This window comes from Portunus trituberculatus, chromosome 29 (assembly GCF_017591435.1).
Source record: "Portunus trituberculatus isolate SZX2019 chromosome 29, ASM1759143v1, whole genome shotgun sequence".
Lineage (NCBI taxonomy): Eukaryota > Metazoa > Arthropoda > Malacostraca > Decapoda > Portunidae > Portunus > Portunus trituberculatus.
In genome coordinates, this window is record NC_059283.1 from 1,961,603 (window position 1) to 1,980,630 (window position 19,028).

General features: G+C 42.0%; 1 protein-coding gene across 1 annotated transcript; it reads left to right on the forward strand.

Annotated features, from left to right (window-relative positions):
* The first annotated feature begins 981 nt into the window (after positions 1–981).
* Positions 982–18,785, forward strand: LOC123510538. The gene is made up of 4 exons (XM_045265794.1): positions 982–1,254; positions 3,261–3,408; positions 4,091–4,355; positions 13,824–18,785. The coding sequence occupies exons 1-4, from the start codon at positions 1,058–1,060 to the stop codon at positions 18,191–18,193; spliced, it is 4,980 nt and encodes a 1,659-aa protein (XP_045121729.1). The 5' UTR covers positions 982–1,057; the 3' UTR covers positions 18,194–18,785.
* Positions 18,786–19,028: the final 243 nt, after the last annotated feature.

Below are 19,028 nucleotides of genomic sequence, written 5' to 3' on the forward strand. Positions count from 1 at the left end.
TGTGTGTGTGTGTGTGGATTGGAGAATATTCTGATGCAAGCTCTTGCACTCAGATCAGTAATGTCTCTCCTCAGTGTGTGTTGGATGGTTTTAGAAAATTTATGTATTTTGAATATGTTATGGGGCGTGTATTTGAGTATTTGGGTGTGTTTTGAGAGGGTTTAGGGCATTAAAAGGTCTTTCATGACGTTTTGAGTGCGTTTTGGGATAATTGCGAGTGTTTTAAGTGTCTGTGGGTGTGTGTGGATGTGTTTGGTGGTGTGTGGTTGGTCTTAGTGTATAGCGGGTGTTTTTAGTGAGATTTGGGTGTGTTTATTGGTATTTTGAAGTGTTTTATGGTGTTTTGAGTGTGTTTGGTTAGTTTTTAGTGATTTAAGTGAATTGTTTGTGTGTGTGTGTGGATGTATATGTGTGTGTGTGTGTGTGTGTGTGTGTGTGTTATTACATACATACATAAGTATATACCTAAATACATAAACACAAATACATACTTTATTTATATTAAAAAAAAAGAATAACAAGTACAAATAAGTGATAATCAGAAACCAGTAACAGCGAAGAGGTGTCACCATTAAACTCTTCTTCCTTCTTCATTAAAACAAATAAATATATAATAATAAAGCAATAAAAAAAAGAGGATTGATATAATAACACCAATAATTTCCGTCAATGTACGATATTCTTAGCCCACCGTACGATATCCACACTTGTGCTCCCTTTCTCCTCTCTTGTCCTGGCTAGAGTTGCCAATTTAGCGAAAAAGTAGAAATCTTTTAACTATTTGTGATATTTAGCAACAATTTTTTCAGTTTAACTACTTGGCAAAAATGTTTGGTTGTTTTTTTATATAATTTGTAAAATCATTCCTGCTTATATGAAATGAATCGACATTTTGCCACTGGCCTAAAGAGTGAAAGTTGGCAGCTGTAGGAAGAGAAGGGAGTGACCAATCAGAGAGCAGCAGAGGCAAGGAGAGGCCAATCAGAGAGCAGCAACGTCTGTCCTCAGCTGAGAGAGACAGGATTCAAAACAACACGGGAGGCGAAGTAGAGTGGTCATGGATCAGGTGGAGGAGATAATTACTGATTTACTGGACAAGAAGTATTTATTCACTGGTTTTGTGCAGGGCAAGGCAGAATGGGAGAGTGCCACGCTGATCAAGGTATACCAGCGCCTCCTCAGCGTGCACAGTGAGGGGTTTGACTATGAGGAGGAGGCAGCTCAACCCGCCCAACACCAGCAACACATTTGCAAGTACGTCTGTTTTGCTTCTACTATTGTTTCGTATTACTACCGTTTCGTACAATAAATTCTAAATGGTTTGGAATTATCGGAGTTTCAACCAATACACCACACATAACTATACAGATTATCACGGTCTAAATCACAATTCCACGAGTATTTCTAACCCCATTTTACCCCATAGGAAATTAATAATAAGGTTAGATTTGGTTAGGTTTCCCAGGAGGTCCCCAAGCTAGTTAGACAGGAAAAATAAATATAAGACAGGGTATATTGGTTGAAACTACAAATTTACCGATGTTTTTGGCCACCCTTAGGTTCTTACTATTTACAGCATTTCCAGTAAGTACACGACCTGCCGCTAATTAATATTAACGCTGCAATAGTCCGGGAATATGCTGCGTCTGTCGGGTTTTCTCTTTAAGTGCACGAATGGTAGAGATAGGGGACATTATCACTTGCCACTTGTAGATCAGGCCCTGCTCAGCTACCATAATAGCAGGTCTCCACAAGGCTGTCGATTCGTAAAACAGCTAACAACGGATCTCATTTATTTTTTTTATTTCATGTAGGAGAGAGGGCCAGCCTAGGGCAAAAATATACTGGATGCTCTTGTTTATCATGTATTAAGCTATAAATTTACCTCTCTGTCTTTGAATTGTAATGCTACCTTCCTTACAGTGGTGTGCTCAGTGTTCTCTGGCAATGAAGTCAGAATTGTGTGAGTAATTAGCAGTATTAAAGCTGAACATGTACTGTACCTTCATTCGGTTTACTCAGTGTCATCATTCTCTTACGCCAAGGCATTGTGCTAGAGACTTCCCCATACTTTTTGAGGCATCCAACGTTCCCTTTTAGAGATTATTTCCACAAAACATGTGAAGCACCAAGATGTAATTACTAGAAAGTTCATCACAGCAGCTAGGATAGATGTATAGACAAACATACCTATTTGGTGAAGCATGATGAGGGAGTAAGGACAGAGAGGGTTATGGATACAAGATGCTGGGATGGTAATAACTATATAGCAGATCTCCAAGGTGACAAGGAATGGTGCCAGAGTTGTGACAAATACAGTGTTGTCGGATAAGGCATTTCAAATTGAGAATTGGGTGAAAAATCTTTGTGTGTGTGTGTATTATTTTCTTGTGGTGTCTTCTAGTTCCTGGATAAAGTGGGTGAGAGGAAAGAATTTTATGGATAATGATTAGAAGATTTTAACTCAACAAGTTTAAAGATGGTATAGAACATCTGTAACATAATAAAACTTTAAGCAAATTGAGAATGGTTCCTAAATACAGTGCTATCTTAATATACAACTTGATTTAGTTTTTTTCGTGGAGCTCATGATTCAATTTGCTCGTATCTGAATTAAATTTTGCCCATTGCATTGAATTGAAATGCTGTTGATCTGTTCCAGCCTGCAAAAAAAAAAGGAAATTTGATCCTTTTAAAATTTTCAGATAAAGGTATTTATGAATAATAAGATATTTATACAAACATAAAATATGACAGAAGAGAATGTAAAGAAATAATCTTTTATAAATTATTTACCTTGGAGGCTATTTGGGGTAATAAAAGATGCTGGCAGAGGGGGAGGGCAGAGGATATAGGCTTTGGACTCCTATTCATACAAAAGAAATTTAGTTAAAAACTCCATAAAAGCACAAACAGCCAGTGCAGCATAGTAAATGCTTCCACGGTGGAAAAAAAACAAAACAAAACATGAACTGTGCGTGTCTGACATGACTTACTGGCTGGACGTGCTGTTTGCTTTGCCAACTTGCAGTGGCATATCTGGAGTTAGTTCACAACTCAGATTTTGGCTTGGAAATCTGACTGAAAAATTGATCGAGTGATGGCTTGTATCCCAAATTTCTTGTGTTGAAGTTCATCTGTATTTTCAGCAGTTTTCATGTGATAAAAGCTGACTTTTCCCAGCATAGATCCTGCCTTTCAAAGTAGTGACAGTGACAGCATAAGTTAGTATGAATAGTTCAAAATTTTTGCCTTCGCAGATGCCTCAGACTGCTGGGCATTGGTCATCTGGCACCCAGGTCGCAGGATTTGGTGGACAAGTCTCGGGCGCTTCGGATCATTTCAGCTCTGGACGACAAGATCTCGGCCAAGTACAAGTCCCACATTGCTGCTCGCAGGATCAGAGTTGTAAGTTCTGATGTGTTTTCCTTGTAGCTATTATTCATGTTAACTTATCTGTGTATATTGCAACATATACTTGTCACAGGGAGGTGTTTGTATTGGAGCAGAGAATCTTATTTTGTCATGAGTACAACTACTCCTTCACCAGACAGTGTGAATGTTGGCAAAAATTGCTTACAGTATTAATTTTGTGGTGTATTCCTCTATTACCTGCCCTATTCTTTGCTGGGAAGGTTTTCATATCTCATTATTCCTTGATAGTCTGTAGTTATGCACTCTTGTTAGATATTATATATTGACCTCAGTTCACATAGGTATTATATAAACAGTGAAGATTTAAGGGGACCCAGCAGTGTTATAGCATGTCACTGGCCTTAATGATTGACATGAAAAATTTTATGTTTGGAGTTTAGAATCATGCATTTGTGCTCCAATCTTTTCTCTCTTCTCAAACATGGGCCTTTCAGAGAGGTAATTTTACTAAGTCTCTGTTTTGTTCATTCCTTGATTGGCGGTGTAATTTTTCTTTTCTTTACTTTTGCATTATCAAGTAATAGGCTAGAGATTTTTTTCATGTGCCTTTGTCATCTCTGTAAACTGTGTGCTGGGTTTCACAATAGAAACTATTTATGTACAGTATTTAGTGCTCATCCCTGCATTTCCTCAAACTGATGAAAATTTCTTGCAGATCTTAAAAAAAGAGCAGAAGAATAAGACACACAAACCAAAGCCACGGCCAGTCACTGATACTGTTAAGGAAGATTTGAGCCAAGATGATGTATGCCCTGTTGTCCCTCTGCCCAAACCCTGTGTGGCCCAGCAGAACCCAGTACCAGAGAAGACCAAACCAGAGGCTATACAAATCAATAAGAGTCAGTCCAAAGCTTGTGCTTCCAAACCTGCACCACCTCCTGCATTGCCTCCTGCATCACCAAAAGACTTAATTCCATCAGGTGAGATAGTTTATTGACAACATGTTGTAATCAAATAATTTCAAAATAATGTATGAATTATTGTAGAATGTGAGCATTGAGTGAATTAAAAATTTTTTTTTGTTATGTCCCATAGTTAGCACCTGTAGGTATACTTGAAAAGTATGTATGGGAAGTGCTGTTCAGCTTTCACCAGTGGTGCAGGCAATTTTATTTATAGTAGTACCCATATCATATCATCACCCAAGCGCATCTTTTGGTATCATGGTGACATGTAGGTAACTTTGAACCTGATCCCACGCTCACCACCTTATCCACTACACTACCACCTCTCTATAAAGTCCTCTAAGTCTCTCTTGGGCATTGGGAGCATGAGCATAAGTGACCACATGTGCTGTGTGGCTGATCCCCGTTCATCCTTATAGTGCGTGATAAAATGTGAGGGTGGTTTTAACTTATATATAATGTCACGTTCCCCACTTTCAGACGGGTTATTTCACCCTAAATTTAATATATTCCAGGTTCAGGGAACGACACAGAAAAGAAAGTATAACCACATGAAATGATGCAAAGTCAACGGAAACTTATAATAATTGATTTAATCTAATCATAACTTACTATTTACAATTTACAATGAAAGAAAGAAAAAAAAAATGTCACGAAAAAAAAATTAAGTCTGGATAACACTCCTGCAACTCTCCGTAGACCGTACCCACGTGGTCAGATATAACCAACCACATGCAAAGGAAAAAAAACCCTGAGAACAAAGGAACTTTAACCAACGCGGCTCATAACGAACTCACACAACATGGAGAAACATACGAGTGGAAAAAAAAATATGCGGACACAACACCAGAAATCTAACCCTTGAAAACAATTACAAATCCCAAGTACAAACACCGACAAAACTCACGTATAAATCCAGTCATACGAGTGAAAATATTGCACAAAACATCTAAAACACCCTATTACTGGCTATAAAACACAACACATACCTTTGTGGCTTAACTAGCCCACAACTCACACACACCACATGGTCTTCCAGTGGCCCACATGGCCTTTCCCAGCTGGAGGTGGCAGGCCTCCTCCTGGTGACCCTGCTTGACCCTGGCAAAGTGAGCGAGAGAGTGAAGTCACACGCACCTCTTGTTTTAAAGGCTTGCCAGTGTCTCGGTCAGAAAACATATCGTCCCGCAAATACATACTTAATGCTACAAATATAAACCCCCAGATGGGAACCGCCTTGTCGTGGTGGGGGCTTGCATTAATAGGTGTGTGCCCTGTGACCTGGCGAGCTAGGCTAGAGGGGGCTTAGTCCCCTGCTCTGCCCTTTCGAGGGGGAGAGGGCTACCCATGCTAGTACGGTCGCCAGTGAGGGGCCAGACTAAATGGTTCCTACGTAGGCTGCCAGTGGACCAGCGGAGCCACCTGCTGGAGGGATCGCCCAATAGGGGCTGTCCTGTGCTGGATGGTTGGGTGTCCAGGCTGGGATGCTTTGGGAGGGGGGTCTCAGCTCTGTCGTGGACAAACATTCGTATCATGTGGGGCCTTTTTTTAAAACGACTGGTCCGCATGGGGACGAGGTACCCGTCCACGGCAGCCAGCGCTTCCTCCCATTGTAGTCCCAGTAGGTGGTTTCCCTTGCCCCTGGAGCCAATTTTTGTGTAGCTGTTTTTATGGGAAAACACAAAAAACATTCAGGTTCTCGTGAGGTGGCTGACCTGGCCCACGAGACGTCATCTTCAGGTCTGAGTAAGGAGGAGGATTCCCCTCCACAAGGGCCTCCCACAGCAGTCTCTTGTTCTGGAAGTTCTTTTGAGGGATGCATTTCTGCTGCATATGATTCTCTTGTAATGGTAAATGTTAATCCATCATTTTCCTATCATGCCTTGCACTCACTTCTCAAGGCGTATGGTACGGTTGTTCGCATTCGACTGGTTTATGATAAGGACTTTCCTTCTAACCGATGCTATGTAACGTTTATGTCATGTGATGAAGCTCGTTTAGCTTATGAACATGTAGCATCTCTGCCCTCGCCGGCCATGGCTTTAAAACTGAATTTCTCCAGTCACGTAATATTTCAGACAGTGACATGGATTACATCCCAAATGTTTTTGAAAACTATTTAGAGAATTCAGTTCCAGCAGTCCGCCAGATCCCACCTCCACGTTGGTTTGTGGCGTACTATAGAAATGGGCGTGGAATTTCATCCATGCCTCCCGGTACCTGTCCAAAGAAATCGGCACGATTCCTGAGGGGAATCTGAAAAAGTATGGGAAGGGGGTGCTTGTGCGAGCAAAAGATCTTACGCAAGCTAGGATGTTGCAACATCTCCCATGCCCTTCTGACAGCATGTTTGAGACTGTTAAGGCTCATCCCACCTTTAACTATAGCAAAGGTTGTGTTTATAGCCAAGACCTCTATGAATTCCCAGAAGAGGAAATACTAGCAATGTGCCCTAGCTCAGTACAAAAGGTGACTAAGATGAGGAACTCCTCCAACATGGTCCTTCTCACTTTTTGGGTCCACCCTTCCTGACCGTGTTAATATCGGTCCTATCAACCTTAGGGTGAGGCACTTTGTTTCTCGCCCTCTTCAGTGCTTCTCATGCTATGGGTACGGTCACGGGAAAAGCTCGTGTAAGGAAGCTTCCCGATGTGGTAATTGCTCTGCACTCGACTCGCATTCAGAGGAGCATTGCAATGGTGCAGCTTATTGTTTTCATTGTCGTGATGCTCACCAGGTACGTTCCAGGCAATGCCCTAGGTATCGCCTGGAGCAGGACATTCTACAGCTTGCCAATAGTCAGTTTATCAGCCTCGGTAGCGCCCGCCGTGAACTCCTGTACCGCCAGAAGGATGGTACTGGTGCGACATCCTATGCTTCATTGGCCGCTCGCTCTTCGGCTGAGTCTGCCGGTCCGAAGACAACTCCTCCTGCTACCTCTCGCTCTGTTGGGGCGGGTGGTACTGTTTATCTGGCTAACAGGTTTGCCATTTTGGCTGATGACTCGGTTGAGTCATCTCTTAGAAGTGACGAGAAAAATACGGACTTGAACAAAGTTACCCATGTAGTAGATGTCCATTTGCCACCTGTATCTCCTAAGCCTTTCAAGGGTCTAACTAAGCGGCACCGCGGCTCTGCGGAGTCGTTAGATTTAGCTCAGCATAAGCAGTCTAAGTTTTCTCCCGGTGCTTATAATCGTGAGTCCTCCAGGGACCGCTCTGCTAGGGTAGCTCCAGTAGTTTCTGTCCAGCCTTCTGTGACGCCCTCCGTCTCAGATCGGGCTTCTTATGATGAGGACGGTCTGAGCATGGAGACGTCCGATGATATTGTCATAGCCGTCCCTCGTGGACCAACTGTATCGGAAAGTGCAGTCCTGCCTGATCCTCGTCCTCCGAGGACCAGTAAAAGTGATGATAGTTCGCATCACCCACCGATAAGCCGAAAGGCTGAGGTCCAACGACCCGGCACACCTCAATTCCCGGTGTCTTCTCGTCGTTTGATTAGTTCTAGTCAGGTCAGTCACGGGCAGCCTCAAAAGGCTCGCTCGTCCACTGCACCCAAATAGTCGTCTTCAAGCTTCTACAATGGAACTGTAGAGGCCTTCGCGCCTCGTGGGGAACTCCGAGCTTTGCTGTCGGAGTTCTCTCCAGCCTGTGTAGCTCTACAAGAGACTATGATAGGTGATAGTACTTATTCTAGTCCTCCTGGCTATCGTGGTTTTTTTAACACTCCTTTCCCTGACCAGGGCCACCACGGTGGCACAGCTATTCTAGTCCGTCAGGATATACCTGTTATCCCGGTACAACTTAACTCTCCCCTTCAGGTGGTTGCTGTTAAGGTCTTTATGGGACGACTGTACACCATCTGCAGTTTATATCTACCTCCTCGGCTTCCTGTCTCCAGGGGTGAGCTTGACGGCCTGGTGCGTCAGCTGACTCCGCCTTTTCTTTTGTTGGGAGATTTTAACGGCCGTCACCCGTTGTGGGATGAAGGTGCTCGTAATCCTCGTGGGGTTTTAATCGGTTCTTTTATTGAGGATGAGGGATTGGAGATTTTAAATTCTGGGGATGTTACACATTTCCACACTCCTACTGGGACTTTTACAGCTATCGATCTTTCTCTTTGTACATCTAATTCTTTCCTTGATTTTAATTGGCGAGTCCTACCGGATTTACACGGTAGTGACCACTTTCCGATTTTATTGCAATCTGTGAAATCTGAGCCACAGTCCCGGCCACCACGCTGGGTTTTAGACAAGGCAGATTGGCGTCGATTCACAGACCTTAGCTCTTTTATTCGTCCGCTGGCTGACTTTTCTACTTGTGCTGAGGCTGTTGATTATTTTACTGATTTTTTATTTCTTTAGCCCTTCAGACAATCCCTAGGACGTCAGGTCGCTTTACTAAGCGTCCCGTTCCTTGGTGGAACGCAGCATGCACTGCAGCGGTTAAAGAGAAACGGTCAGCTTTCTCTCGTCTCCGGCGACATCGTGGGGACCCACAGTGCCTGGAAGCTTTTCGGCGATGCCGAGCTCGGGCCCGCCGCATTTTGAAAGAGGCACAAAGAGCCTCGTGGAAAGCCTATATCTCTTCCATAAACGTCCGCACCCTCTTACGGATGTCTTCAACAAAGTCCGCCGAATTGCTGGGAAGTATTCTGCTGCTTCCCCACCAATTTTGTTGTCTGCTGGGCGAACGGTGGCAGACCCTAGGAATGTCGCTGACCTCTTTGCGGAGCACTTTGCCAGTGTTTCCCAGAGGCATCCTGCAGCTCCGGGCGCACGTCACCGCCAGAGAATGGAATCTCTCGGCATAAACTTTTCTTCCGCTGGAGGAGTCTTATAATGTCCCTTTCTCTGCTTCCGAGTTGCGGACCGCTTTGTCCCAGTGTCACGACTCTTCTCCTGGGCCAGATGATATACCTTATGCCTTCTTGCGCCACATGTCTGACACTGCTTTTAACTTTCTTTTAAATCTTTATAATATGATTTGGCATACCGGTGACTTTCCATCTTCTTGGGCTGTGGCAGTGGTTCTCCCATTTCCGAAGCCTGGGAAAGATAATCTCCAGGCTACGAACTACCGTCCTATATCTTTAACGTCCTGTATTTGCAAAGTGTTAGAAAAGATGGTAAATATAAGACTCATGTGGTATTTGGAGAGGGGAAGTACTTGTCACCGGTACAGTACGGCTTCCGAAAGATGAGGTCTACTACTGATGCTCTTTTATCCCTAGAGTCTTCCATTTGTGAGGCCTTCGCTAATCACCACCATCAAGTAACAGTCTTTTTTGACCTGGAGAAGGCCTACGACACGGCTTGGTGTCATGGCATTTTACAGTCTTTGTTTAATTTTGGCCTTCGGGGCCACCTTCCTATTTTTATCCAGCAGTTTTTATCCAGCCGTTTTTTACGGGTTCGAGTTGGGAGTGTTCTCTCCGATGCTACAGCTTTAAATGACGGTGTCCCACAGGGAAGTATTCTTAGTGTTACGCTATTCGCAGTTGCAATAAATGGTGTTATAGATACTCTACCGGATGGCATTCACAGTTCTTTATATGTGGACGACTTGTGCATCTCTTTTGCTGCTTCTAGGATGTCACTGATTGAGCGCAAGCTCCAACTGGCGATCAATAGGGTGTCCAGTTGGGCCAACATGAACGGTTTTCGATTCTCCACCTCGAAGACCGTAGCCATGCATTTTGTCGCAACCGTGGTGTCCATCCAGACCCGGATTTATACCTCGCCAATAGACGCCTCTCATGCGTGGAGGCGACTCGATATCTTGGCCTTTTATTTGACAACCGTCTCACCTGGGTTCCCCATTTTCGCTCTCTTAAGGCGTCTTGTCGGCAGGCACTATCCCTTCTTCGGGTTTTAAGTCATACCTCTTGGGGTGCGGACAGGGACACGTTGCTGTTGCTTCACCGTACACTCATACTTCCGAAGCTGGAATACGGCTGTGAGATCTACTCATCCGCAACAGATGCACGACTACGCTCGCTTGACCCCGTGCATCATGCTGGGGTCCGCTTGGCTACGGGTGCATTTCGGACATCTCCAATACCTAGCCTTCTAGTGGATGCTGGTTTCTGGCCGCTCGACCTCCGGCGCCAGTCTTCGATGCTCCGGTGTTGGTTTCGCACCCACCGTCTGCCTGATTTTGTCCCCTGTGTGTCAATGTTGCGGGACTCGCGCTCGCAGGCGTATGTCACTCGACCGAGTCTCCCTAAACCTTTTGGCCTACGTGTTGCAAATCTCATGGCAGAGTTATCTATCGACCCCACTCCTGTGTACTCTTTCCGTCTCCCGCGAGTTGGTAATTGGCAGCTTCCTGTTATCTCATTATGCCCTGCCATGGATGGCAAGAAGGATTTTTTGCCAGCTCTGTCCCACACACGGTTTTTAGAACACTTTTTTATGCATTCTGATGATATCCCTGTTTTTACTGATGGCTCCAAATCCGACTCAGGCGTTGGATTTAGTGTGGTTTTCCTCTTTTTATCGGTCTGGCAGCCTTCCTTCAGTGGCGTCCGTTTTACTGCGGAGCTGTCTGCCATAGTCCTAGCTTTACAAATAATTTTTACTCTACCGGTTTCGTCTTTTACAATTTTTAGTGACTGTCGCAGTGCTCTTACTTCTCTCTCTTGCACTATATCCTTTAACCCTTTGGTTTTATCAGCCCTGGAGTGGCTATACCTTCTTACACAACGAGGATATCGTGTTGGGTTCTGTTGGGTTCCTGGTCACGTTGGTGTTCCAGGAATGAACATGCAGATCGCCTCGCTAAACAGGCAGCAAGTCGCGCTCCATCTCCTGCGTCTGTTCCGTTTCGAGATGTCTTTCCTCTAATTCGTGAGGCAGTTGCAGCAATCTGGCAGAGGAGATGGCTAACGGGGGTCGCAACCTCGAAAATGGGAGAGATCACTATTTCCTCTATCCCTCACTGGACATACACCCATGTTCGAGATCGACGTTTACAGACTTTATTGGCGCGACTGCGTATAGGTCACACGTACCTTACACAGAGGTACCTGTTGACCAGGAACCCTCAACCTTACTGTGATGACTGCCTGGTGCCGCTTACCGTGCGGCACCTATTGGTAGAGTGCCCTAGTTTGATAGAGTTACGACACCGCTACCTCTACCGCTGTCGCGGTAGAGATAGCGGTGTCTATTATATCTCAAAGGTCCTTGGACCAAAGTGTCTGGCCCAAGGCCATGACGTTTTAGATTTTTGGGAGAAGCTGGCCTTCTCCCAAAGCTGTGATTTTATTTAATTTTAATATATGTATTTTAATGTTTTATGTATATTATTGTAGCTTTTTGTTTTAATTACCATTAATTTTATCGTTTTCACTTGTTTTAGCTATTTTATGCATTTTATTTAAGTTTATTATATGTATTTTTAATGTTTTATTGAATTTTATTGTAGTTTTAGTATTTTTGTTACCTTTGATTTTATCTTTTTAATTTCTTTTAGTTTTTATAAACTACATTGTAGTAAGTAAAATATCGTAGCGGCGCCATATGACCGTTGATGTTGCGGCGCCTAAAATTAAAATCCAATATATCTGATATTTGTACATTGAAGTATACTCTTACTTTAAATTTTTATAGTGTAGGAACATGCATGGAATATAGTACACTGCTGGTCAGAGCGGAAGGCGCGAAACGGACCATGACATCCACTCTGAACAAATTTCATTCATCCCTTCATAACTCCTAAACATACGGCGGGATTTGCTGTATGTTGCTATCTGACAACTCTGCAGCTCTAGTAGTCAAAGTAAATGATGTTTCCTTAGTCAACGTTCGTCTGTGGCTCGTGTGCTTGGATTTGAATTTTTTTTCACCCTCCCTCACAGCCCCTTTTTGTGGATGAGTGAGCTTACCATTGTGCCCTGTTACTACCTATTATGGGACCTAGGAAACTAAATAGTAAAGCTCAAATCTCAGTTATTTGTGCCATAGTGAGGGAGAATAAGTCAAATCAAGAAATTGCCACGAACACTGGTATAGCTCTCAGAATTCAACATTGGACCAAAATTTATCATGAGGGAGGAAGAGACACTTTGCCACCAGCTTACAAGCCTAAAGGGTGTAAACGCAGTTTGACCCAGAGAACTCTGAACATTATTTGGAGACAGCTTGAGACCAACCCTTGCATACACAGCAAGGAATTCTGGATTGCTGGCTGGAGTGAGTGAAAGGAGTGTACAAAGATATGTGAAATGCGATTTGGGTTACTGCAGTTGCCATGCAGTTTCAAAACCTCACCTCACTCCTGGTCACCTAAACAGTAGGCTAGCATTTGTGTCTCAGCACAAAGATTGGGACTTAGATAAGTGGCGTAGGGTACTTTGGTCAGATGAGGCAAGCTTTCAGGTTACAGACAACCAGAGAAACCGTGTGTACCACAGACCCGGTAGTTACCGTTACGATTCACGCTACACAACACACACAGTAAAACATCCAGATTCTTTGATGGTGTGGGTTGTTTTTCATACTATGGTCTTGGAAAATTAGTGTTTTTGCCCAAGAATGTTCGTATGAACCAAAATAACTACTTTGAGCTAATTCTAGATGAATTAGATGAGTGTATGGAGAAGTGCAATACTGATACCTTCATGCAAAATGGTGCACTGTGCCATATGGCAAAGTTAATTGTTAACTGGTTTGATTTCTGCAACGTCAGCCTTTTGAAATCTTGGCCCGCAAATTTGCCAGACCTTAACCCTATAGAAAATCTCTTGGCGTACATAAAACTGAAGCTAAAGGAGAGAGATACCTTCTCCTTCCCTCACCTCCAAGCCACTATTCTGGACATATGGGACAACATTGACGCTAAGTATCTCCACCATCTGGGTGATTCACTTCCCAGGAGACTCAAAAAGGTCAAGAAGACACGAGGGCACCCTATCAATTACTAGTTTATGTGAATGCCCTCATTGAAACATATTTTCTGTGTCATTAATCTCCTTCACAGGATGTCACAGGTACCACGCCTTCTGCTCTGACCAGTAGTGTATATACACATTTGCATGTGCACGAGAAAATGGTTTCTTGATCATTCTCTTGTATTGTTTTTAAGGAATCAGAAAATTATTTTGTATTCATTACAAGTATACATATTTGAAAGTATTTTTAAAGTAATGCACAAATATAATCAAATGCTGCAAGTATTACGATACAGTACATGCATATAGCGTCACAGCTCACAATTTTCTTAGATGTCAATAAAGAGGAAATGTTCGATTCATTTCTTGGTATCAGGTCTGAAGAACAAAGCCCTACTACTCACTCACTCTTACTGGGAGTCATTGATTTAATCTTGAGGCTGATTATGTTTATACAAATCTAGTTAACAGAAATTAGTGGGGAGAAGACATCACATCTAATGGTATTGTATGGTATAGCATTTATAACTATAACAACAGCTAAATTTTTTAGAAAGAAAAACCTAATGCTAAATTGATTTTCAGGGCGGCAGCTAAAAAGGACTCCAGAACACACCATTGCTTCACAACCTGAAAATGTGTATTACAAGCCACAATTATCCAATATTTCCCAAATGGATCATGATATTTGTCACATGAATAATGTCAATATGACTCCTGTTTCTTCTCGGCTTCCTTGTACGTCGCGTAGTGCTGACAATACTTTTCCATGCTCTACTTCTGAGCCGTTATGTGATGGCGTTGAGTCTGAAGTGAAGGAATGTGCAAAGTCTCACTGCTCTAGTGAGTCTTATATGCCACCTGTGCCCTTCAGCCAAGATGTTTCTCCACAAAGTGATCATGGTGTGGATACTGAGGATGAGGTATTAGGTCAGGAAAAAAGAAACGCAATTCCAACTGGTCACCAAATTCCAAGGACTCCCAAAGTAAAAGATAAAATGTTAAAGTTGTATCTGGAAGAAGACACATGTTCTAATGAGGAAGCACATGATACAGGATTACCACTAGATATCCCTGAGAGATGTGGAAAAAGAGATTTCACACAAGGGGAAGAAAATGGGAGTGTTGAACAGAAAACATCCCATATGGCTAGTAATGAACCTTCACCACCTTTTCACTTACCACTTCAAGCAATTAAAATGCTCCACATCACAAGTCCTACTGAGAGTTCTGATGATTCTCCACGGGCAGTTGATGGAGGGTTGCCAGTGCATTGTGTGCTATCCCCTCCTTCAGGTTACAAGAATGATGAAACTTTTTCAAATACTTGTTCAAAATCATTGGAAGGAACTCTCATGTCTGAATTTTCACCATTAAAGTCACTATCAGAAAATCACTCTCCAGAAGATGGCTGTGTGCAGACAAACATGACACAAGTTATGGTTTCTCGTAACAAAAATTTGGGAACTGTATTTCATGGTTATGAAAGTCCACCTTCATCTGATAGCAGTTGTGAAAACTCAACATTTCAAGACAGTCTTAATGAAAGCCCAGTGCTTGTAAGAAATTATAACAGCCCATCATCTTCAGTCGTAGCCTCTGGAGAAATGAATAAAAGTTCATCTTCTGAAGGCACTCTTAGCGCTGAAAGTCCAGCCTCTATCATCAGTAATAATGAAGGAACCTTTGTGTGTAATACTGAAGGCACTTATATCTTGGGTAATGAAGGAACATATGTCTGCAATTCTGAAGGTACTGAAATAACTTTTAGCTGCAAGACTGATGGTACTTATGTCTTGGATAATGAAGGGACATTTGTTTGCAGTTCAGGAAGCACTAATGTTTGCAGTAATGAAAAAACACATAGTATTGATAATGAAAGAACTTACATCTGTAACATTAAAAGTACATGTGAAGAACCTAAGAGTGTAGAAAAAACAATGGAAAATATTGGTATTGAAAATGAGGACAATTCAGATTGTTTGTTCACCAAGTATGGTTCTGAGGATGACCAGAAGCATTTTATTGCTAATGAAAAAGATGTATCAGTGTTGTGTGAAAACCTTGAGCTAAATTGTTCACTCAAAGAAAATATTTCCCCTGGAGTGTTAGACAGTGAGGTGAGCCATGCTGAACAAGGCACACCACTTGCTCAGAATGCTACTTATATCTTGTCGGCTAAGAAGCTACCTGGCAAAACAAGTCGTAATGTAATGAAAAGAGAACCATTCAAAGATCTAAATGATACATCTATTATTCAAAGGGAACATTTGAGTGAGAAAATTAATTCAGAGAAAAGCATTGCAGATATTAAAGAAATCATTAAAGATAAAACAACATTTAATGCAACCTCCTCAGCAGAGAATGACACAGTTATTCATCAAATGCTAAATGAAAAATTGTATATGAGGGACGACAACGACTCTTTTGAAATATTCTTACACAAACGTAAGGCACCTCGAGAGAATGACAAAGCTTTGGGTATCTTTGCTCACCTTACTGAGAAACCACCAGAAGCAGGTAATCCTGGTGAAGCTAAGAAGGCTACTAGAGATCTTGAATGTCCCATACTAAATGAACCTAAAGTTGTTGGAAAGAGTCTGGGAAAGAAAAAAGTGGTTGAAGAAAACTGTGAGCAAGATCCATTGGAAGAGACAGAAACTGGAACAGAAAATTTTGTGGGTGTGCATTTTGACAAAAGTATGAAGATGGTTTTGAAAGAAAGTAATAAGCAAAATAAAAAAGAAAGACTTAAGATGACTGGCAAGGAAGCAGACACAGGAGATGAAGAGGAGACTATAAGCAGACAGAAGAAAGGAAAATGTCTAAATAAAACTTGTGATGTAACTGATGTACACAAGCAGAAGGAAGCAGATGTGGAGTTTGTGAAGGAGACGGCTCGTGGTAGGAGATGCAAACAAATGAAGAACTATGATGAAAATTTGTCTCCCAGTTGTGTGATTGAGTCAGATGATGATAGCTGGATTTTTACTGAAAAAAATAGGAAAAAGGCAAAAAGTAATGCAAAGAAGAATAAAGAAAACCAGAATAGCAGATATGGTAAGGAAAAAGGTAACAATAATGCTGCCAGTAAAGGGAATACTGAAGAAATTGAAAGGAAGACAAAAGATGAAGCTAGTGATAATGAAAATATAGTGAAGTGTACAGATCAAAACAAAATGGATGTGGATGAATCTAGTCAAGAAATGGATATGAAATCTGAGAGTCACCAGAAGGAAATTCAAGACGCAATCCCTGAAAATAAAATCCCAGAAAAACCTAAGGGTCAGAAAAACAAGAATGAAGAAGTCCCTTATGATGAGGACCTTGTGAGATCTAAGGGTGAAAGTAAGGAAACTAAAGGCCCTTTGAAGCCAATGGGAAAGAGTAAAAAAGGTGAGGAAGACCCTGATATTGAAGCCCCTGTGAAACGAAGGGGTAGAAAAAAGAAAACTGAGGACGTCCCAGTGAAGCTGAAGGAAAGGAACAAAAATAATGAAGAAGTCCCTGATGGTGAAGTTTCTGTGAAGCCAAGAGGTAGGAAAAAGAAAACAGATTTAGTCCCTGATAATGAAGTTCCTGAAAAGCCAAAAGGAAGGAGCCAGAAAAGGGAAGGAGTCTCTGATGAGGTTCCAGTGAAGCCAAAGGGAAGAAGTAAAAAAAGTGAAAACTCGGATAATGAAGCCCGTGTGAATGCTAAGGGCAAAAGTAAGAATCCTGAAGAAATCCCTGAAAATGAAACCAGTGAGAAACATGAAGCTGAAAGTAAGAAATCAGAAGTCTTGGGTAATGAAACCTTTATGAAACCAAAGGGTAGAAAAAAGAAAAATGAAGCAGTTCCTGATAATGAAGCCCCTCTAAAACCAAAGGCTGGAAGAAAGAAAACTGTTGAATTTACAGATAAAGAAGTGTCTGATGATGAAGTGCTTATGAAGGGAAGAAGGAATAAAAGTGAAGAAACAATTGAAAGTGAAGCCCATGCGAGATGTGAGGCTGACAGCAACAAAACTAATGAATTCCCAGAGAAGCCAAAAGAAAGCAGCAAAAAAATTGTTGTCCCCGATAATGAAATTCCTGTGAAGCCAAGAGGAAGAAGCAAGAAAACTGAAGAAGCTCCTGATATTGAAGCCTCAGTGAAACCAAAGGGCAGAAGAAAAAAAACTGATGAAGATCCTGTGAAACCAAAAGCTAATAGTAAGAAAGCTGATAAAATCCCACAAAATGAAACGTATGTGAATTGTGAGACTGAAACCAAGAAAACTGAAGAGCTCCCTGAAATTGAAGCCTCAGTGAAGCCAAAGGGTAGAAGAAAGAAATCTGATGAAGTCACAGATGAAGTGTCAGTAAAACCAAAGGGAAGAAGCAAGAAAGATAAAGAAGCCCCTGATGAAGAAGTCCTGGTGAAGCCAAAGGGAAGGAGCAAGAAAACTGAACTCCCTGAAATTGAAACTTCTATGAAAGCAAACGGTAGAAAAAAGAAAACTGAAGAGGTCCCTGATAAAGAAACCCCTGTGAAGCCAAAAGGAAGGACCAAGAAAACTGAAGCTCCCAATGAAGAAGCACCTATGAGACCAAAAGGTAGAAGAAAGGCAAGTGAAGAAGAAGCAAGTAATGAAGCTACTGTGAAACCTAAGGGTAGAAGGAAGAAAGCTGAAGGGGTCCCTGATGAAGCTCCCGTGAGAGTTAAGGGAAGGCAGAAATCAAAGGGAACCCCAAAGACTGAAAACCAAACTTCGGATGATGAGATGGAAGTGGAGTGTAGAGATAATGAAGAGAAAGGTAGTGTGAGAGAAGCCACTGGTAGTGAAACTGAGAAGATTAATAAGAAAATTCAAGGTTCAAATGAAAAGGACACTGATGGGGAATCTAATGCTGGAGTAACACGGGGGAGAAGAACGTGTAAAGCCAAAGCTAGGGCAGCAATATCAGAGCTCCTTAATGATTCTTGGTCCTAAATGTTGATGAAGCAATGGTTTGCTACACTGTTAAATTTATCTAACAATGCTTGCCTTAATATAATTCTGAAAGCTGGTATTTTTGAGTGGAAGTTCTGTTCACACATGAAAATCTAATGTATATATGCTTGGAATAGTTTTTCTTGCTTGCACAATTTAAGTTTAATAATACTCAGTTCATGCATAATGTTCTTATTATATCATACAAGTTAAAATGAACAAGTAATTTTTGATTACCAATTTTGGTATCAAAATGCCTCTGTAGTGTGCCAAATGCATTGTACTGCAAGATGACATTAGCAGCAGCAACTTGAATGGTTTGTCTTGATAGCTTTAAAAATTGTAATTACAGTGCTTACCTCACATCTAAGAGCTCCAGCCCTTCATTCAGTCTTGTCAGTGTAAATTGAAATTTTTACTTTTATTTTCATTTAGGTAGAAATAAACAAACTTGTCTTTCTGTGCTTGTTGCTGTTGATATATGCTTGACTTTTAGCTAAGTGAAGCACACTGATTTGTACACTGTAAAGTTTGTGAAGATAACAAACTTGATTTGTAAATAGTGGCAGATTATATTTTTACAAGCTTAGAATTAATATTTGAAATTAACATTTGTTAGTTTTTACTGTGTGTGTGTGTGCGTGCGTGCGTGTGTGTACGTGTGTGTGTGTGTGTGTGTGTGTGTGTGTGTGTGTGTGTGTGTGTGTGTGTGTGTGTGTGTGTGTGTGTGTGTGTGTGTGTGTGTGTGTGTGCGTGCGTGTGTGCACATGTTGCACATGTACATGTGTGTGTGTGTGTGTGTGTGTGCACGCGCTTACATGCGCGTGCGTGTGCG